We start from the raw sequence: 26,420 nt of genomic DNA on the forward strand, positions 1-26,420 counted from the left end.
GGTAGATCCATCGCCGGCCGGGCTGTGCTGAGCCGGCGCGGGCCTAAGGCGGACGCCGGAGCTCGGACGGGGCGGCGCGGCGGTTCCCGGCCAAGCGGCCCGCGCCGCCCCGCCCGCTCGGCAGGGATGAGTGACGGCGACAACAGGTGCGCCGAGGCGTCTGCGGCTTCTCCGGAGCCCCCGAGTTTGGCGCGTCAGGCCCCGGGGATCAGGCTTTTTAACTCTGCAAACTGGCCTCCTCTCCCCGCACCAGCCTTACGAAGTCGCCCGTCAACCGGCTTCTTGCACCTTAGTAAAGCCTCTAAACGCACCGCCACCTCTAGAAAACCCTCCAGTCCTAGAAGCCAACTTTTCTCCAAAGGGGAGGAGAGAGAAAGCCGTGTGGTGCATGGAGCTCTGCATAGCCGTTCGCTGTCTCTTCCCCAGCCGTCCGAAAGCAGACGAGAGCGGCTTGAGAACAGAGCCCTCGAGCCACACACCTCACGCCCGCCCCGACCTGCTGCACGCTCTGCCCCTGAGACGGCCCAGCTCGGCGACCACGGGCCACCGCCGAAACCTGCCCGCCCGCGCCCCCCCCCCCGGGCTTGCGGCGCCCGCCCGCACCGCCACCCGCCGCCCGAGGCTACGTCGGCTGCCCCTCCCTATCCCCGCGGGTGGCAGGTTCAGGCCCCGGGTTCGAGTCTGCGCCCTTGCAGCTGCCACCCCGCCGTCGCCGCCAGGGGGAGAAAGTCTCCGTCGGGAAGCCTGGTGTTGCTTCCTGGGTGTGAAGGTGCTTTCGAACTGTAGGTTTCTGTGCCTTTTCCCCTGGCTTTTGAAGAGCAGAGAGGAAGATGGAGACCGAGTCCGGGGCGGTGAGTACGGCGGTCAGGGCCCAGAGTCCGGGGCCCCGGGATAGCGGGTAGAAAGAGCAACGTGGACTCCGCCTGTGAGGGGCTGGAAGGACGAGTCTAGAGCTCGCTATTTTGTCAGCAAGAACCGTGGACAGGGCGCTCCATCGACCGCCATGAAGAGCGGCCTGCCTGCAGGCCCCGTCGGGTTGTGTAGTGGGGTCGGGCAGGTGCGACGCCGGGCTTGGACTGGTGTTGATCGGCTGGGAGGTTCCGGGAAGCGTGGGTGACCGGGTCCTGTGCACCAGGCTGGGTCCAGCCTAGAGAACCAGCTTTCCCGCCGAAAGTAGGTTCGGCTGCGTCTTTGACGCTCACTCCAGCCCGACTCAGCCTATCCGCCCATATAAGGAGTGGACCAGGCGGCCGTCTCCTCCTCTTCCCGACCGGTCAGCGGAAACCAGAAGTCCTGAGAGACCTGGCGGGGGGTGGCGGGCGGCGAGTGTGGGTTATACGGGGCACCAGGGCCCAGGTCGGACCGGACACTCGCGCCCAGGGTGGGGGAGGGGTGGGAGGCCGGGTGGGCCCGAGGGGCTGCGGCAACGTGCCGTCGCGCCCCGCCCCGTGCCCGCCGGCAGCCAATCAGCGAGTGCCACGCGAGGCCCGCGGGGCGCTGCTACGCACGAGGCCGGCGTCGGGGTCTGTGCCGTTGAGGATTCCCGCCACTGCTTCTGGCGGGTTTGTGGGACAAAATTTCTCGCTGGCTTGCCTTCTTTTCCCTCCCGCACTTTGGTGGGGAGGGGGTGGATCCTCGAATCAGTGCTCCAGTTCACGATGACTTGAGGGAACCTGAGGAAGTTGTCGCTGCGGCCATTTCCTCCAGCGCCTCAGCTTGCTGGCCTCGGAGGGGAAGGAGCGCCGAGTCCCTGACTGCGACGGTTAGCCCGTCTTTTTCCTCTTCTCTTCATCGGCAGAGTAGATGATAAATCTCGAGGTTAATTCTCCAGGGGAGGAGGCAGTGGGGGCACATTGCTTTGGAGGAAATTTTAAATAAACTTTTTAGTACTAGAAGTTTTACTAAGCTAAGGACCCTTACTGCTTGCCCCAAAACAGCACCTCTCTAGGTGCTTTTCCTACATTTGCAAAATTATTGCCGGCGGAATTTGAGGCATTCTGAATTAACTCAATAAATCGCTAACTGTCTCTAAGGAACTTAAAGATTGCCTCTACCTGAGCCTTGTTACTGCCAAGATTAAAATATTTTCTAGTGTTTTATTCATGTTGTAGTCTTCAGCCCAGAACCTAAGGGTTGGTGTATCGTGAGCAGGAAGAAATTATTTATTCTTTATTCAACAAATGTTTATTGAACACCTGCTATATATTGTCTTAGATACTGCGGTGAACAAAACAGGCAAAGCCCTTCTCTTGAACATTACAATATTGTGGAAAGAGATGAGAAACGTAATATAAATTACATAGTGTGTTGGAAAGTGATTAGTGGTAAGGAGAAAAATCAGTTGGAACCCACAATAGAATAGGAACCTTAAAAATTGAAGAATGATGTGAATGGAATGTACAGAGTTCGTGTTTCTCCTTCCTCCGTGTTGAGGATTTCTTAAGATTGGAAATAAAGCACTTTGTTCTCTTCCATTCATGTAATTTTTCTCTCATAAAAATAAAAATCAGTGGAGTTTTATTTAAATAAATTTGAAAGCAAAAGAGTTCATCCATTGAATTCATTTTGTTTTAAACAGGAGAATTTCATGAATTTTTTTTAATGTTGCAGATAAGTAATTTCTGCATTCTCTAAACAAATAGGCAGAGAGAGTAGATTGTATCTGCCAGAGCTGTTCATTTATCTCTAGCAATACAAATCCACAGTTGAAAAACATCCAACGAAGCATCCCAGAATCATCCAGTCTGGCACTATGTCTTACAGGTGACTAAAGTTATAAATTAATTTTCAGTGCCCTGAGAAAATGCTGTTAAGATTGATTTCCCAGTTTCTTTAACTGGCAGCTACAACATAGCAATTATTAAATATGATGACTTCGTGGTTTAAGAGATGTTTTTACTTAAGAGATGTGGTTTAAGAGATGCTCCCTTATAGGGAGTGCTTTTCGCTCTTAAGACTAGATAGACAAATAGACCCCAAAAGTTCCAGCCTGTAGCCCGGTAGTCACCACTGACATCTCTGTACATCGTGCAGAGATTAATTTTTAGGGATTATGGTTTATTGGCCAATGAAGTGAAAGAGCAGTGTGAAAAAGAACAACTCCGTTATCTAAGTGGGAAATTCATTTTCATGAGTTTGTTTTTCAGCAAATTTAAGTCATGATCTTCAAGCTTTTTCCAAGCACTCTTTTAGTGTCTCAGAAGTCTCTTTAGTGTTCTTAAAAGGAAAATAGCAAGTTCTTACATTTGTTTCTCTTTAAAATTCTATTGCCAAGTCTTGTTTTTTTCCCAGTGTACCTTAAGAGTCTATCTACTATCTTGCTATTGTGCAGAGGCTTCTATGTTAGTTGTTATTGTTTTTATAGTTGCTAAATCATGTCCAGCCGTTTGCGACCTCATGGACTGTGGACCACGAAACTCCCCTGTCCATGCTATTGTTTAGGCAAGAATACTGGCATGGGTTGCCATTTTCTTCTCCATTACTTGTTAATATGTATTTATTAAAATCTGAATTAGACCCACTGACTTAGAATTGTGAATATATGAATATGAGCTCAGTTCTTTAGCATAAAGTAAAAATTAATATTAAAACCTTTAGTATAAAAATTTATACCTATGAGTTATAGGTATAAATTTTTTTTTCCAAAATCAGGCCACTTTTCAAATTGCCAAGTGCATTTAAAAATTTGACTTTAGAGTTGAAAAGCAGTAAACTTAAATGTCAGAATGTATTTACTTGTCAATGCCGTTTAGCCAAAGACCACCACAAATACACCTACATACAGTTTAATAAAGTTGGCTCTTCTGAATTACAGCAAGGAAGAACATGGGCCCTCTCAACTAGAGGATGTTAGAACTTAAAGGATTTAGGCTTATATTAGCACTTTTTAGAGTGGGTTTAAAGAAGGTTTTACTCTGAAATGCATGTTATCAGAAAGTAGGAGTAATTCTATGATTGTGGTAAGTGCTAAATCGCTTCAGTCATGTCCCGACTCTTTGCAACCCTATGAACTGTAGCCTTGCAGGCTTCTCTGTCGATGGGTTTCTCCTGGCAAGAATACTGGAGTGGGTTGCCATTTCCTTCTCCAGAGGATCTTTCCCACCCAGGGATCGAACCGGTGTCTCTTAAGTCTCCTGCATTGGCAGGCAGGTTCTTTACCACTAATGCTATCTTAATTCTTGTCTAGGAGATAAGAAAGAAGTTGAAGTTAAAGCTTTGTGATTGATAAAGAAGGAGCAGTCAGTCTTGTCAGGCAGGATAAAAGGATGTTTGGTCATTCTTGTGGTTTGGGCAGTGCTTTTATTTTTGTTAATGTGCAGGTGTGATTATGGAGTGGTCTTGTTTTTATCTTCACCCATCACAATAATGCTTCCCTGATAGCTCAGTTGGTAAAGAATCTGCCTGCAATGCAGGAGACCCCAGTTCCGTTCCTGGGTCGGGAAGATCCCCTGGAGAAGGGATAGGCTACCCACTCCAGTATTCTTAGGCTTCCCTTGTGGCTCACCTGGCAAAGAATCCTCCTGCAATGTGGGAAACCTGGGTTCGATCCCTGGATTGGAAAGATCCCCTGGAGAAGGGAAAGGCTACTCACTCCAGTATTCTGCCCTGGAGAATTCCATAGATTGTATAGTGCATGGGGTCGCAGAGTCAGACATGACTGAGCGACTCTCACTTTCTTTCATTACAATAACAGTAGCCTTGCTCAATATTGGTGTTAACAAGAGAACACCACAGCCTACCTGTGAGGTCCCGGACACCTCTTACAACACCAGGGCCTAGTTGTTGTACCAGGCCAGCTCCTAACTGTCCAGGGCTACTTTTCTCTTTCCTAAACTTATTTTTGAGTTTAATATTCCTTCTTAATACTTAAAATGTTTAAATTGTACATTTAATAGTAATATATGTATGTTTAAATGATACATTTAAGGTTTAAGTTCTCTGTAGAGGAGCAGATTCTGTATTTCTTGTATTTTTCTTGCTTTCAAAAGTCATTAGCTCTATAATCTTCATAATAGCATAAAATTAAAGTCTAAAATACTACATTTTGTCAGTGACTTACCTTTTTGAAGGATAAATACTTTTATCTTGCATTAAAACTTATACCCAGCACTAAGTTTAAAAGAATTTTATTTTACAGCAAACATCAAATCAGACGCAAACAGATTCATTATCTCCATCCCCTAATCCGGTGTCACCTGTGCCTTTGAATAACCCAACGAGTGCCCCAAGATATGGAACAGTGATCCCTAATCGCATCTTTGTAGGAGGAATTGACTTTAAGGTACCTAATAATGCATGCAATGTGAATTATTTTTTGTATCAGAAGTATTTTATTTCTCAGAAATGGTTTATTTGTGCAACTACGAAAATAATAATGTATTTAATATTTTCATAATGATTAGTAGGGTTCAAATTGTCTTTATATATAATTGTCTGATTTCACATACAAGGAAATTGAGGCTCATTGACTTATCTATAGTCTCCTAACTACTTAGAGACAAAGTGAAAACTAGAATCCTAGTTTTCTGACTGATAGCTCCATATTCTTTATTTCACCATATCACACTATACTTTTTTTACATAGTAATCCAATAGCCCAAACAATGAGTGATTAAAATTTTCAAAAGATGACTCAATTAAGGAAAAAGAAAACAAAAACACAATAGTTTTATGAAGTCCTGTTTCTTTATCCCAACTTTTATTTTCAGTTCCTGAGTAACTTCTTAGACTTATTTTGCAAATTGCTTCTGTCACCGAATTTACAATTTGATTACCAAAAAAGGCCTGTGTCCTAGTCAGAATAAAGCATCTTAACAGTAATAAGTATAAATAACGTAATCAGCCATTTCACTCTTTCAGAGAGGCATAGTTTTGTGAGATGTTTTGCAGCACCCCCATATGGGAGGCAGTTGTAAACACCTACAGGAAAGGCAGGCATCGATAATTTAAGTGGAACCTTGTTTCTTCCAAGGGAATATATAGAAGGATTTCCAGGCTTCCATATTACATATTGGAGATTTCAGGGAGAGTTGTCTTAAAAAAAAAAAATCGTTGTGCATTTAGGGTATAGTATTTATCACTCACTGTTTTCCAACAATCAGTGTGTCACAGTTTGGATGGAATTGCTTCTTTCTTGCTCAGGATGAGTGTCACAATGTGTTTATCAAAATTATGAGTCTTAAGCAAGTGTGTGATTGGTTAACTAATAATAAATTAAGGAAAATAATTTCTTATGCTTACTTTTAAAAAGATTTCCTGTTTCTATGGAAAATATTAATAACTGACCATAAATATTCAAGTTAAATATTCTTATTCAGAATTTATATTAACTTAGTATATTGTTAAATAAATCATCAATAAATGTAATAGTTTGTATGGCTGGGTTAAGAGTAGGGGTTTTTTTTTTTAATTTTTTTTTGGTGTCTAGTTGCTTTACAATGTTGTTTTAGTTTCTACTGTACTGCACAGTGATCCAGCTATAGGTATACCTATATCCCCTCTTTTTTAGATTTCTTTCCCATTTAGGTCACCATAGCATTGAGTAGAGTTCCCTGTGCTATACAGTGGGTTCTCATTAGTTTAGTGTCAGTTTTTATTGAAGTCTTTCAGCTACAATATAAACTTTGGGGGCCATTACAATACAGTCTTAGCTTTAAGTTCACTGGTAAGGTTCTCCCTCTTGTAGTTACACCTTACCCAAAACCATAGATAATTTCCAGCAAGGAAGTAGTTTAACACAGTAGCAAGCAGTCTCAAACTTCATAAAATTCTTATTTTTAAACCCCTAGAGCCTATCCATTTTAATATTTGATTATCCTGACTTTTTGTCTCCTTTTTAACAGAGATGGAGATGCAAAATTGAGCTAGTGATTCTTCTATCAGAGAATGGTTTAATTAATTTGTTTGCAAGTCTCTAATAGAAATCTTTGATGTTGATTCCATTTTGTGTTTATTGAAATGAGACTGTTATACCTAGATTAACTCGGTATTTGCCATCATCCAATTTAGCAAGCTTTAGGTTACCAACTAAAAATTTAGTTTTTTACTAAAGTAGTGAGGTACCTGTGTAACTCAAGAGGTATTGCTCTACCGTAAGGCATGTCTTTTCCTAGATATATATGTAAAGAAAAATTTTTTCTATGAATATTTAAAGTTTTTCTTGGGGGCAAACACAGTTGAACCAGAAAATGAAATTGCAATGAATTTAGAGTGAACGCTCTAGGGAAAGGTGATGTGAGTCTATTATGAGATTATTTTAATTACCAGATACGCCAAACCATCTTTGTAGACATCTTATACATGATAGTCTAGTTATGACTCAATATTTTTTGTGTATCATCATAATGTCCTTATGTATATTGAGTACAGATAAAACGTCTTAAAAACTTTAAGTTTTGTAGCCTCTCTGTTGTTTCCACAAATTGAGTTGTTACTTTTGTAAATATATTTCCTTTCTAAGACCTTAACTTTCCTGATGACTATGCTGATTAAAATAGAGTGACTGTTTGACAGAAAACAGCAAAATTCTTTAAAGCAATTATCCTTCAGTTAAAAATAAATTTTAAAATAAAAATAGAGTGACTGGTGGAGGTCAGCATAACCGAGTTCCACTGCCATGACTGTAGGCCTCTCTGAATCACAAGAACCAATAATAATATGCCCTTAGTATAGTTATAGGCATGCCTAGTACAATTTTATGAAAAAATAGCTAACTAGAGAACAAGGTTTATTTGTAGTTTTAGAAAACTCACCTTAAAGTATTTTATTGCTATGTAATAATTTAACAACATAGTATTAACAACTTTGCATAAAGCAAAGTATTAATATTGATTTTAATAACCTAGTGATTTCATGCACTGTTTTTATGATGACAGGCATTCTTATATCCATATTGTTATTTGTGTTGCCTTTTTCTGTCTCCAAAACAAGCAGAAGAGTTATGTCATCTTTTATCAGTTAAAATGTTTTTTGTGTGTTTTCTTTTTATACCATTAGACAAGTGAAAATGATTTAAGAAAATTTTTTTCCCAGTATGGGTCTGTAAAAGAAGTGAAGATTGTAAATGACAGAGCTGGAGTTTCCAAAGGGTTAGTATCACTATAGGTAGTACACAGAATTAACATTTGTGTTTTTATTGGACTGCTGCATTTTGTATTCTACCTTACTTTGATTCCTTTTTTTTTTTTTTTAAGGAGGAGGTTGTAGTGGGTTTGGCTGTGTTTTGTTGGGTTTTTTTGCAGGGGGAGGGGGGTTGGTTGTGTTTTGGGTTTTTTTGGCTGCACTAGTTCTTCATTTTTGTGCCTGGACTTTCTTTAGTTGCAGCAAGCAGGAGCTCTAGGGTGCACAGGCTTCAGTAGTTGTGGTGCATGGGCTTAGTTGCTTGACCGCGTTGGAATCTTCCCAGACCAGAGATGAAACCCATGTCCCCTGAATTGGCAGGCGGATTCTTTACCACTGGACCACCAGGGAAGTGCTGATTCCATTTATAAAAAGAGAGTTTCATGGCTTCTTTCTCCTACCTTTTGATCTCCATGTGTGGGGGAGTGGGGCGTGGGTATTTTAGAGGAAAGGGGACACTATAGTATTCCTTAATTTGTTGTAAAGTTATTCTTGCAAAGGCTGAGGGACCATTCATTGTTAGGTAGTAAGCACTTAATGTTGAGTAGCTGATGTCCAATAGCCAAGGAACCAGAAGCTAAAGGAATCTAATACTTTTGGAATTGTATACCTGCTTTAGACTAGAGAGAACTTAATTTGGAAAAGGCTGACACAAAGAATGTCTGTAGGTTGTGCCTCAGAGACCTAACCAGGGGACTAATCTAAGAAATATAATCTTAGCGAGAATGATTTTTAATTGCCAAATCAAGGAGAATGAAAATTAAAGAATAAAGCACTAGGATTTGGCTAGTAATGTCTGGTGACATTAGAGCTGTTTTAGTGAATTGGTATATACAAAAGCCAAATATCAGAGGAGAAAAAGGTAGTTTACATAGTGTACTCACTTGAGAAGTTTGATTGCAAAGTTAAAGAAATCGATAAATGATTATTTTCTTGAAAAAGAGGCAATGTATGCATATTCATAGGCATAAAAGAAGGGACCAGTAAGATGGATAAAATATTAGTGGGAAACTACATGTAAGTATGACAGGTGGACACTTCAAAAGAGATGAGATCCTGCAGAAATGATTAACAGATATAAACATATAAACAACTCCTGCATATAAACAAGAGACTTCTGACTGACAAACAATAATATGAAGTGAAATTGTACCACTTTTATTTGGCTTAATGGAATTTGTAATATCCATTTTTAAATCATTGAAAAACACACAAAGCAGTGTAGACTGTATTTTATGCCTTTTCCACTGGGTGGTATATGTGTTCTACTAAAAAAAAGTGTAAAAATACTTCTTTAGCCCTTGTTTAATATTTGAGCAAATAAAGAAATTCCTTTGTTGAAAAAGGAAATTCATATACAATAATTATGAATTGAAAATAGTAAATGTTTATTAATTACATGATACATAATACTTATTAGTAATTATGAATTGGCCACTTCCCTGGTAATTTAGACAGTAAAGAATCTGCTTGCAATTCAAAAGACTTGGATTCGATCCCTAGGTTGAAATAATCCCCTGGAGAAGGGAAAAGCTACCCACTCCAGTAATCTTGCCTGGAGAATTCCATGGACAAAAGAGCCTGGCAGGCTACAGTCCATCGGGTCACAAAGAGTCGGACACGACTGAGGAACTTAACATACATATACAATTTGAGGAAAATAAAGTTGAGCGTTACTCAAGAGAGTTTCCTAAAGTTATCCAAATAGAGATTAAATTTGGGGGGGATATACTTTTTATTTCTTTCATCCCTTTCTATCTACCTATTTTGTCTTTTTGGACAAGACATATATTGTGTAATTCAGCTGTTAAAGAATCCACCTGCAATACAGGAGACCCCAGTTCGATTCCTGGGTGGGGAAAATATCCTGGAGAAGGGGTAGATTACCCACTTCAGTATTCTTGGGCTTCCCTGGTGGCTCAGCTGGTAAAGAATCTGCCTGCAATGCGGGAGACCTGGGTTTGATTCCTGGATTGGGAAGATCCCCTGGAGAAGGGAATGGCTACCCACCCCGATATTCTGGCCTGGAGAATTCCACGGACTGTAAAGTCTGTGGGTGTCACAAAGAGTCGGACACAGCTGAGCAACTTTCACTTCACTTATACTGTGTATTTGTATCTTGATCATATGATTTATACTCTGAAGATAACAATTATATATGAAAAGCAGATATAAAACCTGGGTTGTATCATATTTTTAATTTAGGAAATATACTAATAGTTACATTCTCAGTTTATATATGCTAATAATAGTAAATAATATGTGTACTCATTTACCAAGATAAAATATTTTATTGTGTTCAATTTTTAATTTTTTAAAGATTATTTTTCTACTTTGATTTCTCTTTAAACCAAACTTACATCATTTTAAAGGGAGGTTACTGCTCTGGGCTGAAATTTATTGCACCCTAATTTGTAAACCAGAACACAGATCTCTCATGTTTTCCTGCCTTACATACAGCTCTGGTCTGAAACTGTTTTAAGATCCCTGGGTTGTTATTTTTTTGTTTTAGGCCTCTCCCTTTAAGAGGATAACAGTGTTAAGCTGTGAACGATTCTCCTCTAAGTGTTGCATACTATTACACCAGAAAAATAGAAAAATGTTCAGTCCTACCATGGCCCATTCTAAAAATATATATATTTAATCTTAGTATAATTTCAGTGTAATGTTCTAATATAATAATTAATGGATTTATTTAGGTATGGCTTCGTCACTTTTGAAACACAAGAAGATGCACAAAAAATTTTACAAGAGGTAAGATATTTTGGTGTATTTAACTTCATTTTTGGAACTTTTTTCTTTGGTGTATTTAACTTCATTTTTGGAACTTCTTTCTTTGAAACTAATCCTTTAAGGCAGTGGTCCCCAACCTTTTTGGCACCAGAGACTAGTTTGATGGCAACAGTTGTTCCACAGACCTGGGGCAGGATGGTTTTGGGATGATTCAAGTATGTTACATTTATTGTGCACTTTATTATTATTACATCAGCTCCACCTCAGATCATCAGGCATTAGATCCCAGAAATTGGGGACCCCTGCTTTAAGGTATTAATTTAATAGTAGGGTTCCAGTATAATAATCGATTGCTAAAAAAAAAATTTATTTTCTTTGTATTTTGAGATTAACATTGGTCTCCAAAAAAATAATTAAAAATTAAAGAGAAATTTATCTACAGAAAAACAAATGCCAAATAATTGCATAAGTTTGGCTGTGAAATTGTAATATAATTTTTCACTTTATTTTCTTAAACTGAGAATTTAGGGGTGTATCTTTTCTGACGTGTTAATAGTACTTTGAATTCCTGAAAAACACTGTGAATGTAGATTCCTAAAATGAGATTATCTGAGATTATTTCCCTCCTATGAAAAACTTTATATAAACTAAGAACATTCATAGAAAAAAAATCTAAAGCCTGCAGTTCAGTATATAATAACTCTTTAAGTTTGGCAAGTGTAACGTTTAATTTTTTAGAAAAAAAATTTATTTTAATTATATTTTATTAAGTCATATGCAGTCACTTCTCATTATTTGTAGTGGTTGTGTTATATAAAATCATCACAAACACTGAATTAGCAAATATTGAAGTGTGTTGCACCTAGAAAATACAGGGTTAGTTTCTTACAAACTTATGTTTACAATATTTTCATCAACCAGTCAATATATAACTTTTTTTTATGTGTTCTTCTGTTTGAAGATTACATGTAACATTTTTGATTCATTACAGCACTATAACCCATGCCTGAGTTAACCCACCTAACATATATTTTCTCTGCTAAAACACATGACAGTCTTTTTGCACTTGGGAACACTAGCCAGCACTTCAACACTACACTTGAGAGCCTTCTTAAGTAGCAAAAATACTAACATAAGGCACAAAAATGTGAAAAACGTAACAGTAAATAGAACATGAAAAGGACATTTGTTTACAGTATAAAAGCTGAAAAAAGAAAACAAAATGTCTCCCTGTTTAACCTCAGCTGGGACCACATGTGTAACACAACTCAAATTGCCAAATGAGGAATTAGGGTCAGAACATTGAAACCAGGATTCACACCCAAATCTATTTTAATCCAAAGGCTTTGTGCTTTCCACTATGCCTTGCTGTTTTCAAGGAGTACTAATAAAGTAATGTACTTTTTCTTATTTTAGGCTGAAAAACTTAATTACAAGGATAAGAAACTGAACATTGGCCCGGCAATAAGAAAGCAACAAGTAGGGATCCCTCGTATGTATTGAGAACTAATATATTTTTCAATAATTTTGCATGGTTCTTTTTTGAAATAGAAGACTATTAATAGAACTTCATTTAAGTATCAGGTTTCTTTGATTTATTAAATAAACTTTGTTAAAGTTATTTTAACGAAGTTGGTAGTCAAATGAATATTTCTTACCACAAATTAAATACATTAACTTGTGGGATGGAAGAGGCTAGGGAAAATGTATATAAATAATAATGTTTAACTATATTCCAAATAGTTATATCTTTAAAGGGAAATTTTTATGGTTAAAATATAGTTTAAAATTATGAAAGAAATTACAACTAATTACTATTTTAAAGTTTTTCTAATTAATAAGAGTAATTTAAAATTAGAATAAAATTACTGAAAGTAAAAATGTAAAATATCAGAAACTCTGATTGTATGGTATATACTGTAACCCAACCGTAAGTATCATAATTATCAGAAGGAACAACCCCTAAAGCTTTAGGAATTGACTAAGTGCCTTCCTCAAATTTCCCAAATGCTTTCAACTCTTACTCTTTTTTCTCTTCCCATTTATTAAATTAGGCATCTTTATGGTTACCTTTTAACCTGTAGTATTAAAATCTCTAACAGAATCTTTGGCTAGTAGGAGAAACTTTGCATAGAATTTGTTAACTAGTGTCCTCTTGTCTACTTGGGTGTTCAAAACGTTACGTAGTTATTATACATCTGTTCCACAGTTTATTGTGATCCACACAGTCAAAAGCTTTGGCATAGTCAATGAAGCAGAAATAGATGTTTTTCTGAAACTCTTGCTTTCTCCATGATCCAGCGGATGTTGGCAATTTGATCTCTGGTGCCTCTGCCTTTTCTAAAACCTGCTTGAACATCTGGGAGTTCACGGTTTACATACTGCTGAAGTCTGGCTTGGAGAATTTTGAGCATGACTTTACTAGCGTGTGAGATGAGTGCAATTGTGCGGTAGTTTGAGCATTCTTTGGCATTGCCTTTCTTTGGGATTGGAATGAAGACTGACCTCTTCCAGTCCTGTGGCCACTGCTGAGTTTTCCAAATCTGCTGGCATATTGAGTGCAGCACTTTCACAGCATCATCTTTCAAGACTTGAAATAGCTCAAGTGGAATTCCATCACCTCCACTAGCTTTGTTAGTAGTGATGCTTTCTAAGGCCCACTTGACTTCACATTCCAAGATGTCTGGCTCTAGGTCAGTGATCACGTTATCGTGACTATCTTGGTCGTGAAGATCTTTTTTGTACAGTTCTTCTGTGTATTCCTGCCACCTCTTCTTAATATCTTCTGCTTCTGTTAGGTCCATACCATTTCTGTCCTTTATCGAGCCCATCTTTGCATGAAATGTTCCCTTGGAATCTCTAATTTTCTTGAAGAGGTCTCTTGTTTTCCCTATTCTGTTGTTTTCCTCTATTTCTTTGCATTGATCACTGAGGAAGTCTTTCTTATCTCTTCTTGCTATTCTTTGGAACTCTGCATTCAGATGCTTATATCTTTCCTTTTCTCCTTTGCTTTTCGCCTCTCTTCTTTTCACAGCTATTTGTAAGGCCTCCTCAGACAGCCATTTCGCTCTTTTGCATTTCTTTTCCATGGGGATGGTCTTGGTCCCTGTCTCCTGTACAATGTCACGAACCTCCGTCCAGAGTTCATCAGGCACTCTATCAATCAGATCTAGTCCCTTAAATCTATTTCTCACTTCCACTGTATAATCATAAGGGATTTGATTGAGGTCATATCTGAATGGTCTAGTGGTTTTCCCTACTTTCTTCAATTTAAGTCTGAATTTGGCAATAAGGAGTTCATGATCTGAGCCACAGTCAGCTCCTGGTCTTGTTTTCGCTAACTGTATACAGCTTCTCCATCTTTGGTTGCAAAGAATATAATCAATCTGATTTCGGTGTTGACCATCTGGTGATGTCCATGTGTAGAGTCTTCTCTTGTGTTGTTGGAAGAGGGTGTTTGCTATGACCGGTGCATTCTCTTGACAAAACTCTATTAGCCTTTGCCCTGCTTCATTCCGTGCTCCAAGGCCAAATTTGCCTGTTACTCCAGGTGTTTCTTGACTTCCTACTTTTCCATTCCAGTCCCCTATAATGAAAAGGACATCTTTTTTGGGTGTTAGTTCTAAAAGGTCTTGTAGGTCTTCATAGAACTGATTAACTTCGGCTTCTTCAGCATTACTGGTTGGGGCATAGGCCTGGATTACTGTGATATTGAATGGTTTGCCTTGGAAACGAACAGAAATCATTCTGTCATTTTTAAGATTGCATCCAAGTACTGCATTTCGGACTCTTTTGTTGACCATGATGGCTACTCCATTTCTTCTAAGGGATTCCTGCCCACAGTAGTAGATATAATGGTCATCTGAGTTAAATTCACCCATTCCAGTCCATTTTAATTCACTGATTCCTAGAATGTCGACGTTCACTCTGACCTGCCTCTTGAGAAACCTGTATGCAGGTCAGGAAGCAACAGTTAGAACTGGACATGGAACAACAGACTGGTTCCAAATAGGAAAAGGTGTACGTCAAGGTTGTATATTGTCACCCTGCTTATTTAACTTATATGCAGAGTACATCATGAGGAACGCCGGGCTGGAAGAAGCACAAGCTGGAATCAAGATTGGTGGGAGAAATATCAATAACCTCAGATATGCAGATGACACTACCCTTATGGCAGAAAGTGAAGAGGAACTCAAAAGCCTCTTGATGAAAGTGAAAGAGGAGAGTGAAAAGGTTGGCTTGAAGCTCAACATTCAGAAAACAAAGATCATGGCATCTGGTCCCATCACTTCATGGGAAATAGATGGAAAAACAGTGGAAACAGTGTCAGACTTTATTTTTTGGGGCTCCAAAATCACTGCAGATGCTGATTGCAGCCATGAAATTAAAAGACACTTACTCCTTGGAAGGAAAGTTATGACCAACCTTGATAGTATATTAAAAAGCAGAGACATTACTTTGCCAACCAAGGTCCGTCTAGTCAAGGCTATGGTTTTTCCCGTGGTCATGTATGGATGTGAGAGTTGGACTGTGAAGAAAGCTGATCGCCGAAGAATTGATGCTTTGAACTGTGGTGTTGGAGAAGACTCTTGAGAGTCCCTTATACTGCAAAGAGATCCAACCAGTCCATTCTAAAGGAGATCAATCCTGGATGTTCATTGGAGGGACTGATGCTAAAGCTGAAACTGCAATACTTTGGCCACCTCATGCGCCTAGTTGACTCACTAGAAAAGACTCTGATGCTGGGAAAGGTTGGGGGCGGGAGGAGAAGGGGACGACGGAGAATGAGATGGCTGGATGGCATCACCGACTCTGTGGACATGAGTTTGAGTGTACTCCGGGAGTTGGTGATGGACAGGGAGGCCTGGCGTGCTGTGATTCGTGGGGTCGCGGAGAGTCGGACACGACTGAGTGACTAAACTGAGATGAACTGAACTGATACATCTGTTAACAAATTAATAGTGCTCATTTGGACTGTTCTGCTTTTGACTTAGAAGTTAACAGATATCAAGTTTAATTTTGACCTGCTGCTGCTGCTGCTGCTAAGTCACTTCAGTCGTATCCGACTCTGTGTGACCCCATAGGCGGAAGCCCACCAGGCTCCCCCGTCCCTGGGATTCTCCAGGCAAGAACACTGGAATGGGTTGCCATTTCCTTCTCCAATGTGTGAAAGTGAAAAATGAAAGTGAAGTCGCTCAGTCGTGTCCGACCCTTAGTGACCCCACGGACTGCAGCCTACCAGGCTCCTCCATCCATGGGATTTTCCAGGCAAGAGTACTGGAGTGGCTTGCCATTGCCTTCTCCAAATTTTGACCTAGTGTTTGTTAATTTAGAAGATAAGTGATGTGTCCTTAGTAAGTTGGTACTCCAAAATGAAATGCACTAAATATGGCAGGATGCTGAATATTTTCAGACTACTGCTGTTAGTTGTAAGAGTTAAACTATAGCATGCAATAACAATTCTTAACCTACTATCACCATCAGTAAAAACAACTGGGAGTATTCATATTATTACCCACAGGTTGCTAAAAACAGAACATAAATCAGCACTATCCTGAATGCTTTCAAACAGATAATTACTTAAGAACCTGTTTAGCATAAAAGTCAGTGTTAATGGGTTTTCATTTATTTCATTTAATCTTTACAGCAACCTGTGAGGTATCGTTAGTTCTATTTTGTAAATAGAAAATACAGCTTATAAAGGCAAAGTCACTGTTTTAGAAACTAGGCATGTACAAGGGATTATTACCTGTTTTTTTTTTTAATCTGTCACCTATTTTCCATCTCCGTTACCAACATTCTAATCCCAGCTACTCATTCTGCTTGCCTTAATTTGGGCTCCAAAATCGCTGCGGATGCTGACTACAGCCATGAAATTAAAAGACGGTTACTCCTTGGAAGGAAAGTTATGACCAACCTAGATAGTATATTAAAAAGCAGAGACATTACTTTGCCAACCAAGGTCCGTCTAGTCAAGGCTATGGTTTTTCCCGTGGTCATGTATGGATGTGAGAGTTGGACTGTGAAGAAAGCTGATCGCCGAAGAATCAATGCTTTTGAACTGTGGTGTTGGAGAAGACTCTTGAAGAGTCCCTTGGACTGCAAGGAGATCCAACCAGTTCATTCTAAAGGAGTTCAATCCTGGGTGTTCACTGGGGAGACTGATGCTAAAGCTGAAACTCCAATACTTTGACCACCTCATGCGAAGAGTTGACTCACTGGAAGAGACTCTGATGCTGGGAAAGATTGGGGGTGGGAGGAGAAGGGGACGACAGAGAGTGATATGGCTGGATGGCATCACCGACTCGATGGACATGAGTTTGAGTGAACTCTGGGAGTTGGTGATGGACAGGGAGGCCTGGCGTGCTGTGATTCACGGGGTCGCAAAGAGTTGGACACAACTGAGTGACTGAACTGAACTGAACTGAATTACTTGAAAAGCCTCCTAACTGGTCTTTCTGAATCCAATTTTTCTATCAGTATTTTACCACCCATCACATACAAGGCAGCCAGAGTGATCTTTCAAACATGCACATCTTATCATGTTATTCTCTGCTTATTTTGAGTTGTTCTTATCTTTTCTATGCTTTAATCATTTGGCCATCCTTCATTCCAGAACATAACCATATTTCTGATACACTGTTTTCTTCACCTACAGTGATCTTTGCCATCCCATTCATTCTTTAAAACTCAGCCCAAATATCAATTTCCTCACAAATACTAGACACATACAGGATATAGTGTTCACATTGTACCCTATACTGCTGAGACTCTGTGCGACCCCATAGACGGCAGCCCACCAGGCTCCACCGTCCCTGGGATTCTCCAGGCAAGAACACTGGAGTGGGTTGCCATTTCCTTCTCCAATGCATGAAAGTGAAAAGTGAAAGTGAAGTCACTCATTTGTGCCCGACTCTTCGCAACCCCATGGACTGCAGCCTACCAGGCTCCTCAGTTCATGGGATTTTCCAGGCAAGAGTACTGGAGTGGGTTACCATTGCCTTCTCCAGTACCCTATACTACCCAATATAATAACCTGTACTACCTATACTGCTTTTTATTTATCAAAATTATAATTAATTGTATAATTAGCTAATAGTCATTCCTTACCAGAACCTAACCTCTATGAATATAGAGACCATGGCATGCTCAGTTTTTTTCTTGTTTCTTTTTGGCTGTATAACTAAGGCCTAGTTCAACACGTTGTAATAGTAATTACTCAAAATTTCTTTATTTCACACCCGTGGTACCTAAAAGGTGATCTTTGGAGGGAATTCCATGGACCTTCTGAATTGCATGCAAAACTTTGTTTGAATATATGTATATTTTTGTGAAAAGGGTATTTGACTTTCAGCAGATTCTCAAAAGAATAAGAACCACTAAAATATGCTATAACAATACTAGATGAAATTTTGTGAAAATATAAAAGCTGAGTAGTCGTGCAACTTAGAGTAGAAGGCTAGTGCTGCTGTCAGTGTGGTTTGCAGCCACCAGTAGTTAACTTGGGCTCAAAATACAGTTTCTCAGGCCCCATTGCAGGCCTGTTGAATCAAAAATCTCCTGAAATGGGAACCTGGAGTTTGTATTTTAACAAACTGTGTAGCTTGTTATAATGAATTTTAAATTTTGAGACACACTAGTAATGGGGAAGGAGGATTGCCACCTCAGTAATTTACATAACCTGTTAGTCAAGGACTTAAATCTGACTTGGCATATAAAATTTTTAAAGTCTTCTCCTGAAAAAAAAGGACTTTTTTTATTTTGTGGGGAGGAGTATATATAACTTGACCTGGGAAGAGATGAGGACCCAAAATTAGCAACATGAAGGTCTGTGGTCATGTTTGCAACAACAGCAATTGTAGCAAAGGGAGACTAGAGAATAAAATACAGTCATAGCATAAGTGAGTGCTTGCTGATAGTAGATCCTAAGAATTTTTAAGGTAGAACACATATTTTGTCCAGTTTCACTGCCTCCATCTTCTTTGGGCTTTTACAAATAGATGGTCTTACTGAGATCTTAGGGACTTTGTTACAATGTCAGTAGTCTTCAGGTAACTCTAAATTATATGTAGATTATATTTGTAAAAATAATGACTTTGCTGATAATAATCTCAATTGTAAAGTTCTCTATTTCACTATACTACTTTAAAACCAGAATTGATTAATTTTTGTTAATCCTTATTAAACTTGTTTCTTTTTATTTACCATAAGCTAACAAAAACTCTAAGGGTAGTAAGTTTGAAATTAAATGCTTCAAAGATACTTTAACTTATGGAATGTTTAAAGAATTTTTAATACTCAGTTTTTACTATAGCTATATTTGTGTAAGTATAAACATTTTTCAGTGTTCAGAAATTACATTAAACATTAAACTGAATGTTTCGATTATTACTATTTCCTTTTTGTTTTAGGTTCCAGTATAATGCCAGCAGCTGGAACAATGTATCTAACAACTTCAACTGGATATCCTTACACTTATCATAATGGTGTTGCTTATTTTCATACTCCGGAGGTAACTTCTGTCCCACCACCTTGGCCTGTAAGTAATTTCATTTTAAAAGGGTTTCCGTCTGTTGCTATTAAATTTTTATTACCGAAATATTTCAGCTACAGACAAATAATGTGACAGCCATGTAACTACCACTCATTTTTTTTTCATCAGTCTATTTAAGGATGTGTTTTTCTGTACTCTGTTCTTTAGTTGGCAAGATTTTGTTGTCGTTCAGTCGTGTCCGACTCTTTGTGCCCCCATGAACCGCAGCAGGTACCTGTCTTTCACTGTCTCCCAGAGTTTGCTCAAACTCATGTCCATTGAATCTGTAGTGCCATTCAACCATATCATTTTCTGTTGCCCCATTCTCTTCCTGCCCTCAATTTTCCCAGCACCAGCATCTTTTCCAGTAAATCGGCTCTTCCCATCAGGTGGTCAGAGGATTGGAGTTTCAGCATCAGTCCTTCCAATGAATATTCAAGGTTGATTTCCTTTAGGATTGACTGGTTTGATCTCCTTCTTGTCCACGGGACTCTCAAGAGTCTTCTCCAGCACTGCAATTCAAAAGCATCAATTCTTCAGCACTCAGCCTTCTTTATACTCCAACTCACGCATCTTTACATGACTACTGGAAAAACCATAGCTTTGACAAATGGACCTTAGTTGACAAAGTGATGTCTGTGTGTTTTAGTATGCTGACTAAGTTTGTCATAGCCTTGCTGTCTAGATTTGTCATAGCCTTCCTTCCAGGGAGCAAGTGCCTTTAAATTTCATGGCTGCAATCACCATTCACAGTGATTTTGAAGCCCAAGAAGGTAAAATGTGTCAGTGCTTCCACTTTTTCCCCCTTCTGTTAGCCATGATGTGATGGAACCGGATGCCATGATCTTAGTTTTTTAAAAGTTGAGTTTTAAACCAGCTTTTTCACCTCTTCTTTCACCCTCATCAAGAGGCTCTTTAGTTCCTCTTTGCTTTCTGCCATTAGAGTGGTATCATCTGCATATCTAAGGTTGATGATATTTCTTCCAGCAGTCCTGCTTCCAACTTGTGATTCATCCAGCAAGGCTTTCACATGGTATACTCCGCGTATAAATTAAATAAGCAGGGTGACAATATACAGCCTTGACATACTCCTTTCCCAATTTTGAACCAGTCCATTTTTCCATGTCCAGTTCTAACTGTTGTTTCTTGACCCCCCCCATACAGGTTTCTCAGGAGACAGGTAAGGTAGTCTGGTATTCTCATCTCTTTAAGAATTTTCCACAGTTTATTGTGGAAACAAGCAAACATCCACGAAAGTACATGTTTTTCTGAAATTCCCTTCCTTTCTCCATGATCCAACAAATGTTGGCAATTTGACCTCTGTTTCTCCTGCCTTTTCTAAACCCAGCTTGTACATCTGGAAATTCTCGGTTCACATAATGTTGAGGCCTAACTTGAAGGATTTTGAACATATCCTTACTAGCATGTGAAATGAGTATAATTGTATGGTAGTTTGAGTATTCTTTGGCACTGCCCTTCTTTGGGACTGGAATGAAAACAGACATTTTCCAACCCTGTGGCCACTGCTGAGTTTTCCAAATTTGCTGGCATATTCAGTGCAGCACTTTAACACCATCATCTTTTAGGATTTGAAATAGCTCAACTGGAATTCCATCACCTCCACTAGCTTTGCTTGCAGTAATACTTCCTAAGGGGAACTTGATTTCACACTGCAGGATGTCTGGCTCTAGGTGAGTGACCACAGCATCATGGTTACCCTGGTCATGAAGACCTTTGTCATATAGTTCTTCTGTGTATTCTTGCCATCTCTTCTTAATCTCTTCTGCTTGTATTAGGTCCTCATCATTTCTGTCCTTTATCATGCCCATACTTGCATGAAATGTACCTTTGATATCTCCAGATTTCTTGACGAAATCTCTAGTCTTTCCCATTCTACTGTTTCTCTCTACTTCTTTGCATTATTCATTGAAGAAGGCCTTTTTATCTTTCCTTGTTATTCTCTGGAAATCTTCTTTCACTGGAGTATATCTTTCACTTTCTCCTTTGCCTTTCTCTCTTTTTTTTTTTCTCATCTATTTGTAAGGCCTCTTCAGACAATCATTTTGCCTTCTTGCATTTCTGTTTCTTTGGGATGGTTTTGGACACCAGATGATAAATATGCTTTCTAGGTTTGTCATAGCTTTTCTTCCAAGAATCAGGCATTTTTTAAATTAATGGCTGAAGTCCTCATCCACAGTGATTTTGTAGCCCAAGAAAATCAAGTCTGGCCTAGTTTCCATTTTTTCCCACCTATTTGCCTTGAAGTAATGAGACCGGATGCCATGATCTTAGTTTTTTGAATGTTGAGTTTTAAGCCAGGATTTTAGTCTCCTCTTACACTTTCATCAAGAGGCTCTTTAGTCCCTCTTCACTTTCTGCCATAAGAGTGGTGTCATCTGCATATCTGAGGTTATTGATATTTCCCCTAGCAATCTTGATTCCAGTTTGTGCATCATCCAGCCCAGCATTTCGCATGATGTACTGCATATGTTAGATAAGAAGGGTGACAATATACAGCCATGATGTATTCCTTTCCCAATTTGGAACCAGTCTGTTCCATGTCCAGTTCTAACTGTTGCTTCTTGTCCTGCGTATAGGTTTCTCAGGAGGCAGGTAAGGTGGTCTGATATTCCCATCTCTTTAAGAATTTTCCACAGTTTGCTATGATCCACACAGTCAAAGGCTTTAGCATAGTCAGTGAAGCAGAAGTAGATGTTTTTCTGGAATTCTCACTTTTTGTATGTTTCAGCAGATGTTGGCAGTTTGGTCTCTGATTCCTTTGCATTTTCTAAATTGAGCTTGTACATCTGGAAGTTCTCAGTTCACATCCTGTTGAAGCCTGGCTTGAAGGATTTTGACCATTACCTTGCTAGCTTGTGAAATGAGTGCAGTTAATGCAGTAGTTTGAACATTCTTTGGCATTGCCCTTCTTTGGGATTGGAATGAGAACCGACCTTTTCCAGTCCTTTGGCCACTGCTGAGTTTTCCAAATTTGCTGGCATATTCAGTGCAGCACTTTAACACCATCATCTTTTAGGATTTGAAGTGCCTCAGCTGGAATTCGATCACCTCCACTAGCTTTGTTTGTAGTGATGCTTCCTAAGGCCCACTTGATTTCGCACTCCAGGATGTCTGGCTCTAGGTGAGTAATCACACCATCGTGGTTATCTGGGTGATGAAAATCTTTTTGTGTAGTTCTGTGTTTTCTTGCCACCTCTTCTTAATCTCCTCTGCTTCTGTTAGGTCCATACCATTTCTGTCCTTTATTTTTGCATAAAATATTCCCTTTGTATCTCTAATTTTCTTGAAGAGATCTCTAGTCTTTCCTGTTCTGTTATTTTCTTCTATTTCTTTGCATTGTTCACTTAGGAAGACTTTCTTATCTTTCCTTGCTGTTCTTTGGAGTCTCCATTAAGATGAATATATCTTTCCTTTTCTCCTTCACTTTTCTTTTTTCTCAGCTATTTATAAGTTCTCCTCAGACAACCATTTTGCCTTTTTGTATTTCTTTTTCTTGGGGCTCATTCGGTTGGTGTCATCTGCATGTGCTGTGCTGTGTTTAGTCTCTCAGCTGTGTCCAACTCTTTGTGACCCTATGGACTGTAGCCTGCCAAGCTTCTCTGTCCATGGGTATTCTCCAATAAAGAATACTGAATTGGTTTGCCAAGTCCTCCTCCAGGGAATCTTCCCAACCCAGGGATTGAACCCAGGTCTGCTGCATTGCAGGTGGATTCTTTACCAACTGAGGCACCAGTGAAGCCTATGAATACTGGAGTGGGTAGCCTATCACTTCTCCAGGGGATCTTCCTGACCCAAGAATCGAACCGGAGTCTCCTGCATTGCAGTCTGATTCTTTAGCAGCTGGTCATCTGCATATCTGAGGTTGTTGGTATCTCTTCTGGCAGTCTTGATTCCAGCTTGTGATTCATCCAGCCCAGCATTTCATATGATGTACTCTGCATATAAGTTAAATAAGCAGGGTGACAATATACAGCCTTGATGTAGTCCTTTCCCAATTTTGAACTAGTCTGGTGTTCCATATCTGGTTCTAGCTGTTGCTTCTTGACCTGCATACAGGTTTCTCAGGAGGCAGGTAGTGGGGAGAAAAAAATATGACAGATTCAGATAAAGTTTCCTTGCCTTGATTATCTTGTCCTCTTTTCCTCCTCAAAGGTTAACCAGAGTATCTTTCCTATCCATTTTATGTTTATACTACAAATGTAGGTATCCTTAAGAAATAGATATATCATGTTGCTTTAGGCAGCTTTTAAATGCTATATAAATAATCTGGCTTTTCTATTCAGTATTATGTGTTTTAGATTAAACCATGTTGATCCTAGTACATCTAGTTCATCTATTTAAATTTTTTATAGTACTCCATTGTATGAGTGTATATGCTGTATTGATGAACATTTTAAGTTTTTTCTACAATCAAGACTACACTGAGGGAACTGTACTTAATATATGGTACTAACCTGTAAAGGAAATGAATCTGAAAAAAAATGCGTGTGTGTGTGCATGCACATATGTGTGTAAATGAATCAGTTTGCTGTTTACCTGAAATTAACACGTTATAAATCAACTATACATCAACAACAAAAAATTTAATAAGATGAAATATTTTCAATGCAATTTTTAAATTGCATATACTACTTATAAACTGCTCATGATTTTTTTTAATTTAGCCATTAAGATCCTATTTTTATTCTAATCAATTTGCAAGACTTTAATATGGAATCAAAACTTTATTATTTTATATATAAATTTTACATGGTATTTTCATCTTTTTTACTCTTTGTAAGTTTAAAAGTTGTACGACTAAATGAATTGATATTTTAATTTTACTTCGTCACTTACAGTGTTGCCCCCCTAGGGATCTGAAAACTACTCAGATTTACTTTCTACTGGTTATTCCGTGATTTCATTTTACTTTATATTTAACTCTCTAATCCATTTGGAGTTTTCTTGCGGTATGTTTTATGGTCATATTCCACGAATTCAGAGAATCACATGTGGAGGTTTTTTTTTTTTTTCCTGAACAGAAATAGACAGTACCTAGAGATCTACATTTAGCAGATCTGAAATTGAAATCTATATAAATGAATAAAGTTTTATAAGTATGATGAATATATTGCTCATGATTATAATATATATATATAGGAGGGCTTCCCAGGCGGCGCAGTGGTAAAGAATCCACCTGTCAATGCAGAAGATGGGAGTTCGATCCCTAGGTCGGGAAGATCCCCCTGGAGTAGTAAATGTCAACCCACTCCAGTACCCTTGACTGGAAAATTCCATGGGCTTAGGAGCCTACTGGGCTGCAGTCCTTGGAGTCACAAAGAGTTAGAGTGAGCGTGCGTGCTCACACATACAGTAATACATTGAACATATAATAAATGCAGTTATTATTTATTATAATGCATTGTCCTATTTAGGAAAGTTATATAATAGTAAATAAATAATAGAGTATAAATTTTTTTAAAAAGGACTGTATTAACTATCTAAGTTTTGTATATATTGTGTGAGAGTTTGTTTAGGACAGTGGTCTTCAAAGATTTTTGCTTATATATCCTCTAAAGGTTTTTTGAAAAATTAGGAATACTCTCACTCATTTTAAGCTGAAATCTGAAATTTACCAAATTTTAAATAGTTTAGACATATTTTATTGGGTTGGTGCAAAAGTAATTGTGGTCTTGCAGTGTTGAACTTTGCCGTTTGATATTGGAATACATTTTTAAATAAATGTGGTTATGTTACACATCATTTTAATGCACATTGCTTGCTTTGTGTTTTTTTGCTAGTGACTTAACTACTTGCTATTTATTTTAGACTAGGGAAATGATGTTAGAGAAAAAGCGAATTTGAGCAGTTTTCTTATTTGAGTTCAAAATAGGTCTTAAAGCAGTAGAGACAACTTGCAACATCAACAACACATTTGTCCCAGGAACTATTAATGAACATACAGTGCAGTGCTGTTTCAAGAAGTTTTGCAGAGGAGATGAGAGCCTTGAAGATGAGGAGTGTAGTGGCCGACCATTGGAAGTTGACAGTGACCAACTGAGAGCCATAATCGAAGCTGATCATCTTAAACTACACAAGAAGTTGCCAAAGAACTCGGTGTCGACCATTCTATGGCCATTTGGCATTTGACGCAAACTAGAAAGGTGAAGGGGATGTATCCTCTATTTCATTTTTGTAAGCCAGATCCATGGGGTAATAGAAGAGGTCAGTTTTCTTTCTTCTATAATTCCTATTTTTTTGGCTTATAACATGGATGAATTACTTCCCAGAATTATTCTTGGGAAAAATACTGTGTGTATTTAGAAAAAGATGCTTTATTAAATTAAAGTTGAGGAAAGACCCAAAAGGCATACTAGGGGCAATACGTGTCAACAAAATATCTTAAATATCTTTTAAGAAGTAGGGAGAGGAAAATACATTTAAGGAGCATTTTTTTTTCTTACCTCTATTGCTCACTTTATTTCAAACTTAAGATTTCAGTTTAGCATGAAATAAAGGTTCACTGGAAGGACTGATGCTAAAGCTGAAACTCCAATACTTTGGCCACCTCATGAGACGAGTTGACTCACTGGAAAAGAGTCTGATGCTGGGAAGGATTAGGGGCAGGAGAAGAAGGGGACGACAGAGAATGAGATGGCTGGATGGCATCACCAACTCGATGGACATGAGTTTGAGTGAACTCCGGGAGTTGGTGATGGACAGGGAGGCCTGGCGTGCTATGATTCAGGGGGTCGCAAAGAGTCGGACACGACTGAGCGACTGAACTGAACTGAACTGAACTGAGAAAGGTGAAAAAAAGTGGGTGCCTTGTGAGCTGACCAAAAATCAAAAAAATTGTTTTTATGTGTCATCTTCTCTTATTCTACACAACAACAGTGAACCATTTCTTTATCGGATTGTGACCTGCAACGAAAAGTGGATTTTCTATGACAACCGCTGATGACCAGCTCAGTAGCTGGACTAAGAAGAAGCTCCAGAGCACTTCTCAAAGCCAAACATCTATTGAAAAAAGGTC

The 26,420-nt window shown here is 39.0% G+C and overlaps 1 protein-coding gene across 4 annotated transcripts in view; it reads left to right on the forward strand.

Moving 5' to 3' along the window:
- Nucleotides 1-710: 710 nt before the first annotated feature.
- Nucleotides 711-26,420, forward strand: part of BOLL (boule RNA binding protein) — a 66,626-nt gene continuing 40,916 nt past the window's right edge. For 3 of the 4 annotated variants that reach the window (XM_055397636.2, XM_055397643.2, XM_088828583.1), the window contains exons 1-6: nucleotides 711-851; nucleotides 5,138-5,281; nucleotides 7,996-8,087; nucleotides 10,818-10,872; nucleotides 12,268-12,343; nucleotides 19,263-19,390. In XM_055397636.2, coding sequence (XP_055253611.1) covers nucleotides 831-851; nucleotides 5,138-5,281; nucleotides 7,996-8,087; nucleotides 10,818-10,872; nucleotides 12,268-12,343; nucleotides 19,263-19,390 — 516 coding nt within the window. In that variant the 5' untranslated portion in view covers nucleotides 711-830. The remainder of the gene's footprint in view (nucleotides 852-5,137; nucleotides 5,282-7,995; nucleotides 8,088-10,817; nucleotides 10,873-12,267; nucleotides 12,344-19,262; nucleotides 19,391-26,420) is intronic. The other variant, XM_055397640.2, reaches the window with a different exon arrangement.

Source organism: Moschus berezovskii, chromosome 2 (assembly GCF_049115385.1).
Source record: "Moschus berezovskii isolate FMDL1 chromosome 2, NW_MosBer_1.0, whole genome shotgun sequence".
NCBI classification, from domain to species: domain Eukaryota; kingdom Metazoa; phylum Chordata; class Mammalia; order Artiodactyla; family Moschidae; genus Moschus; species Moschus berezovskii.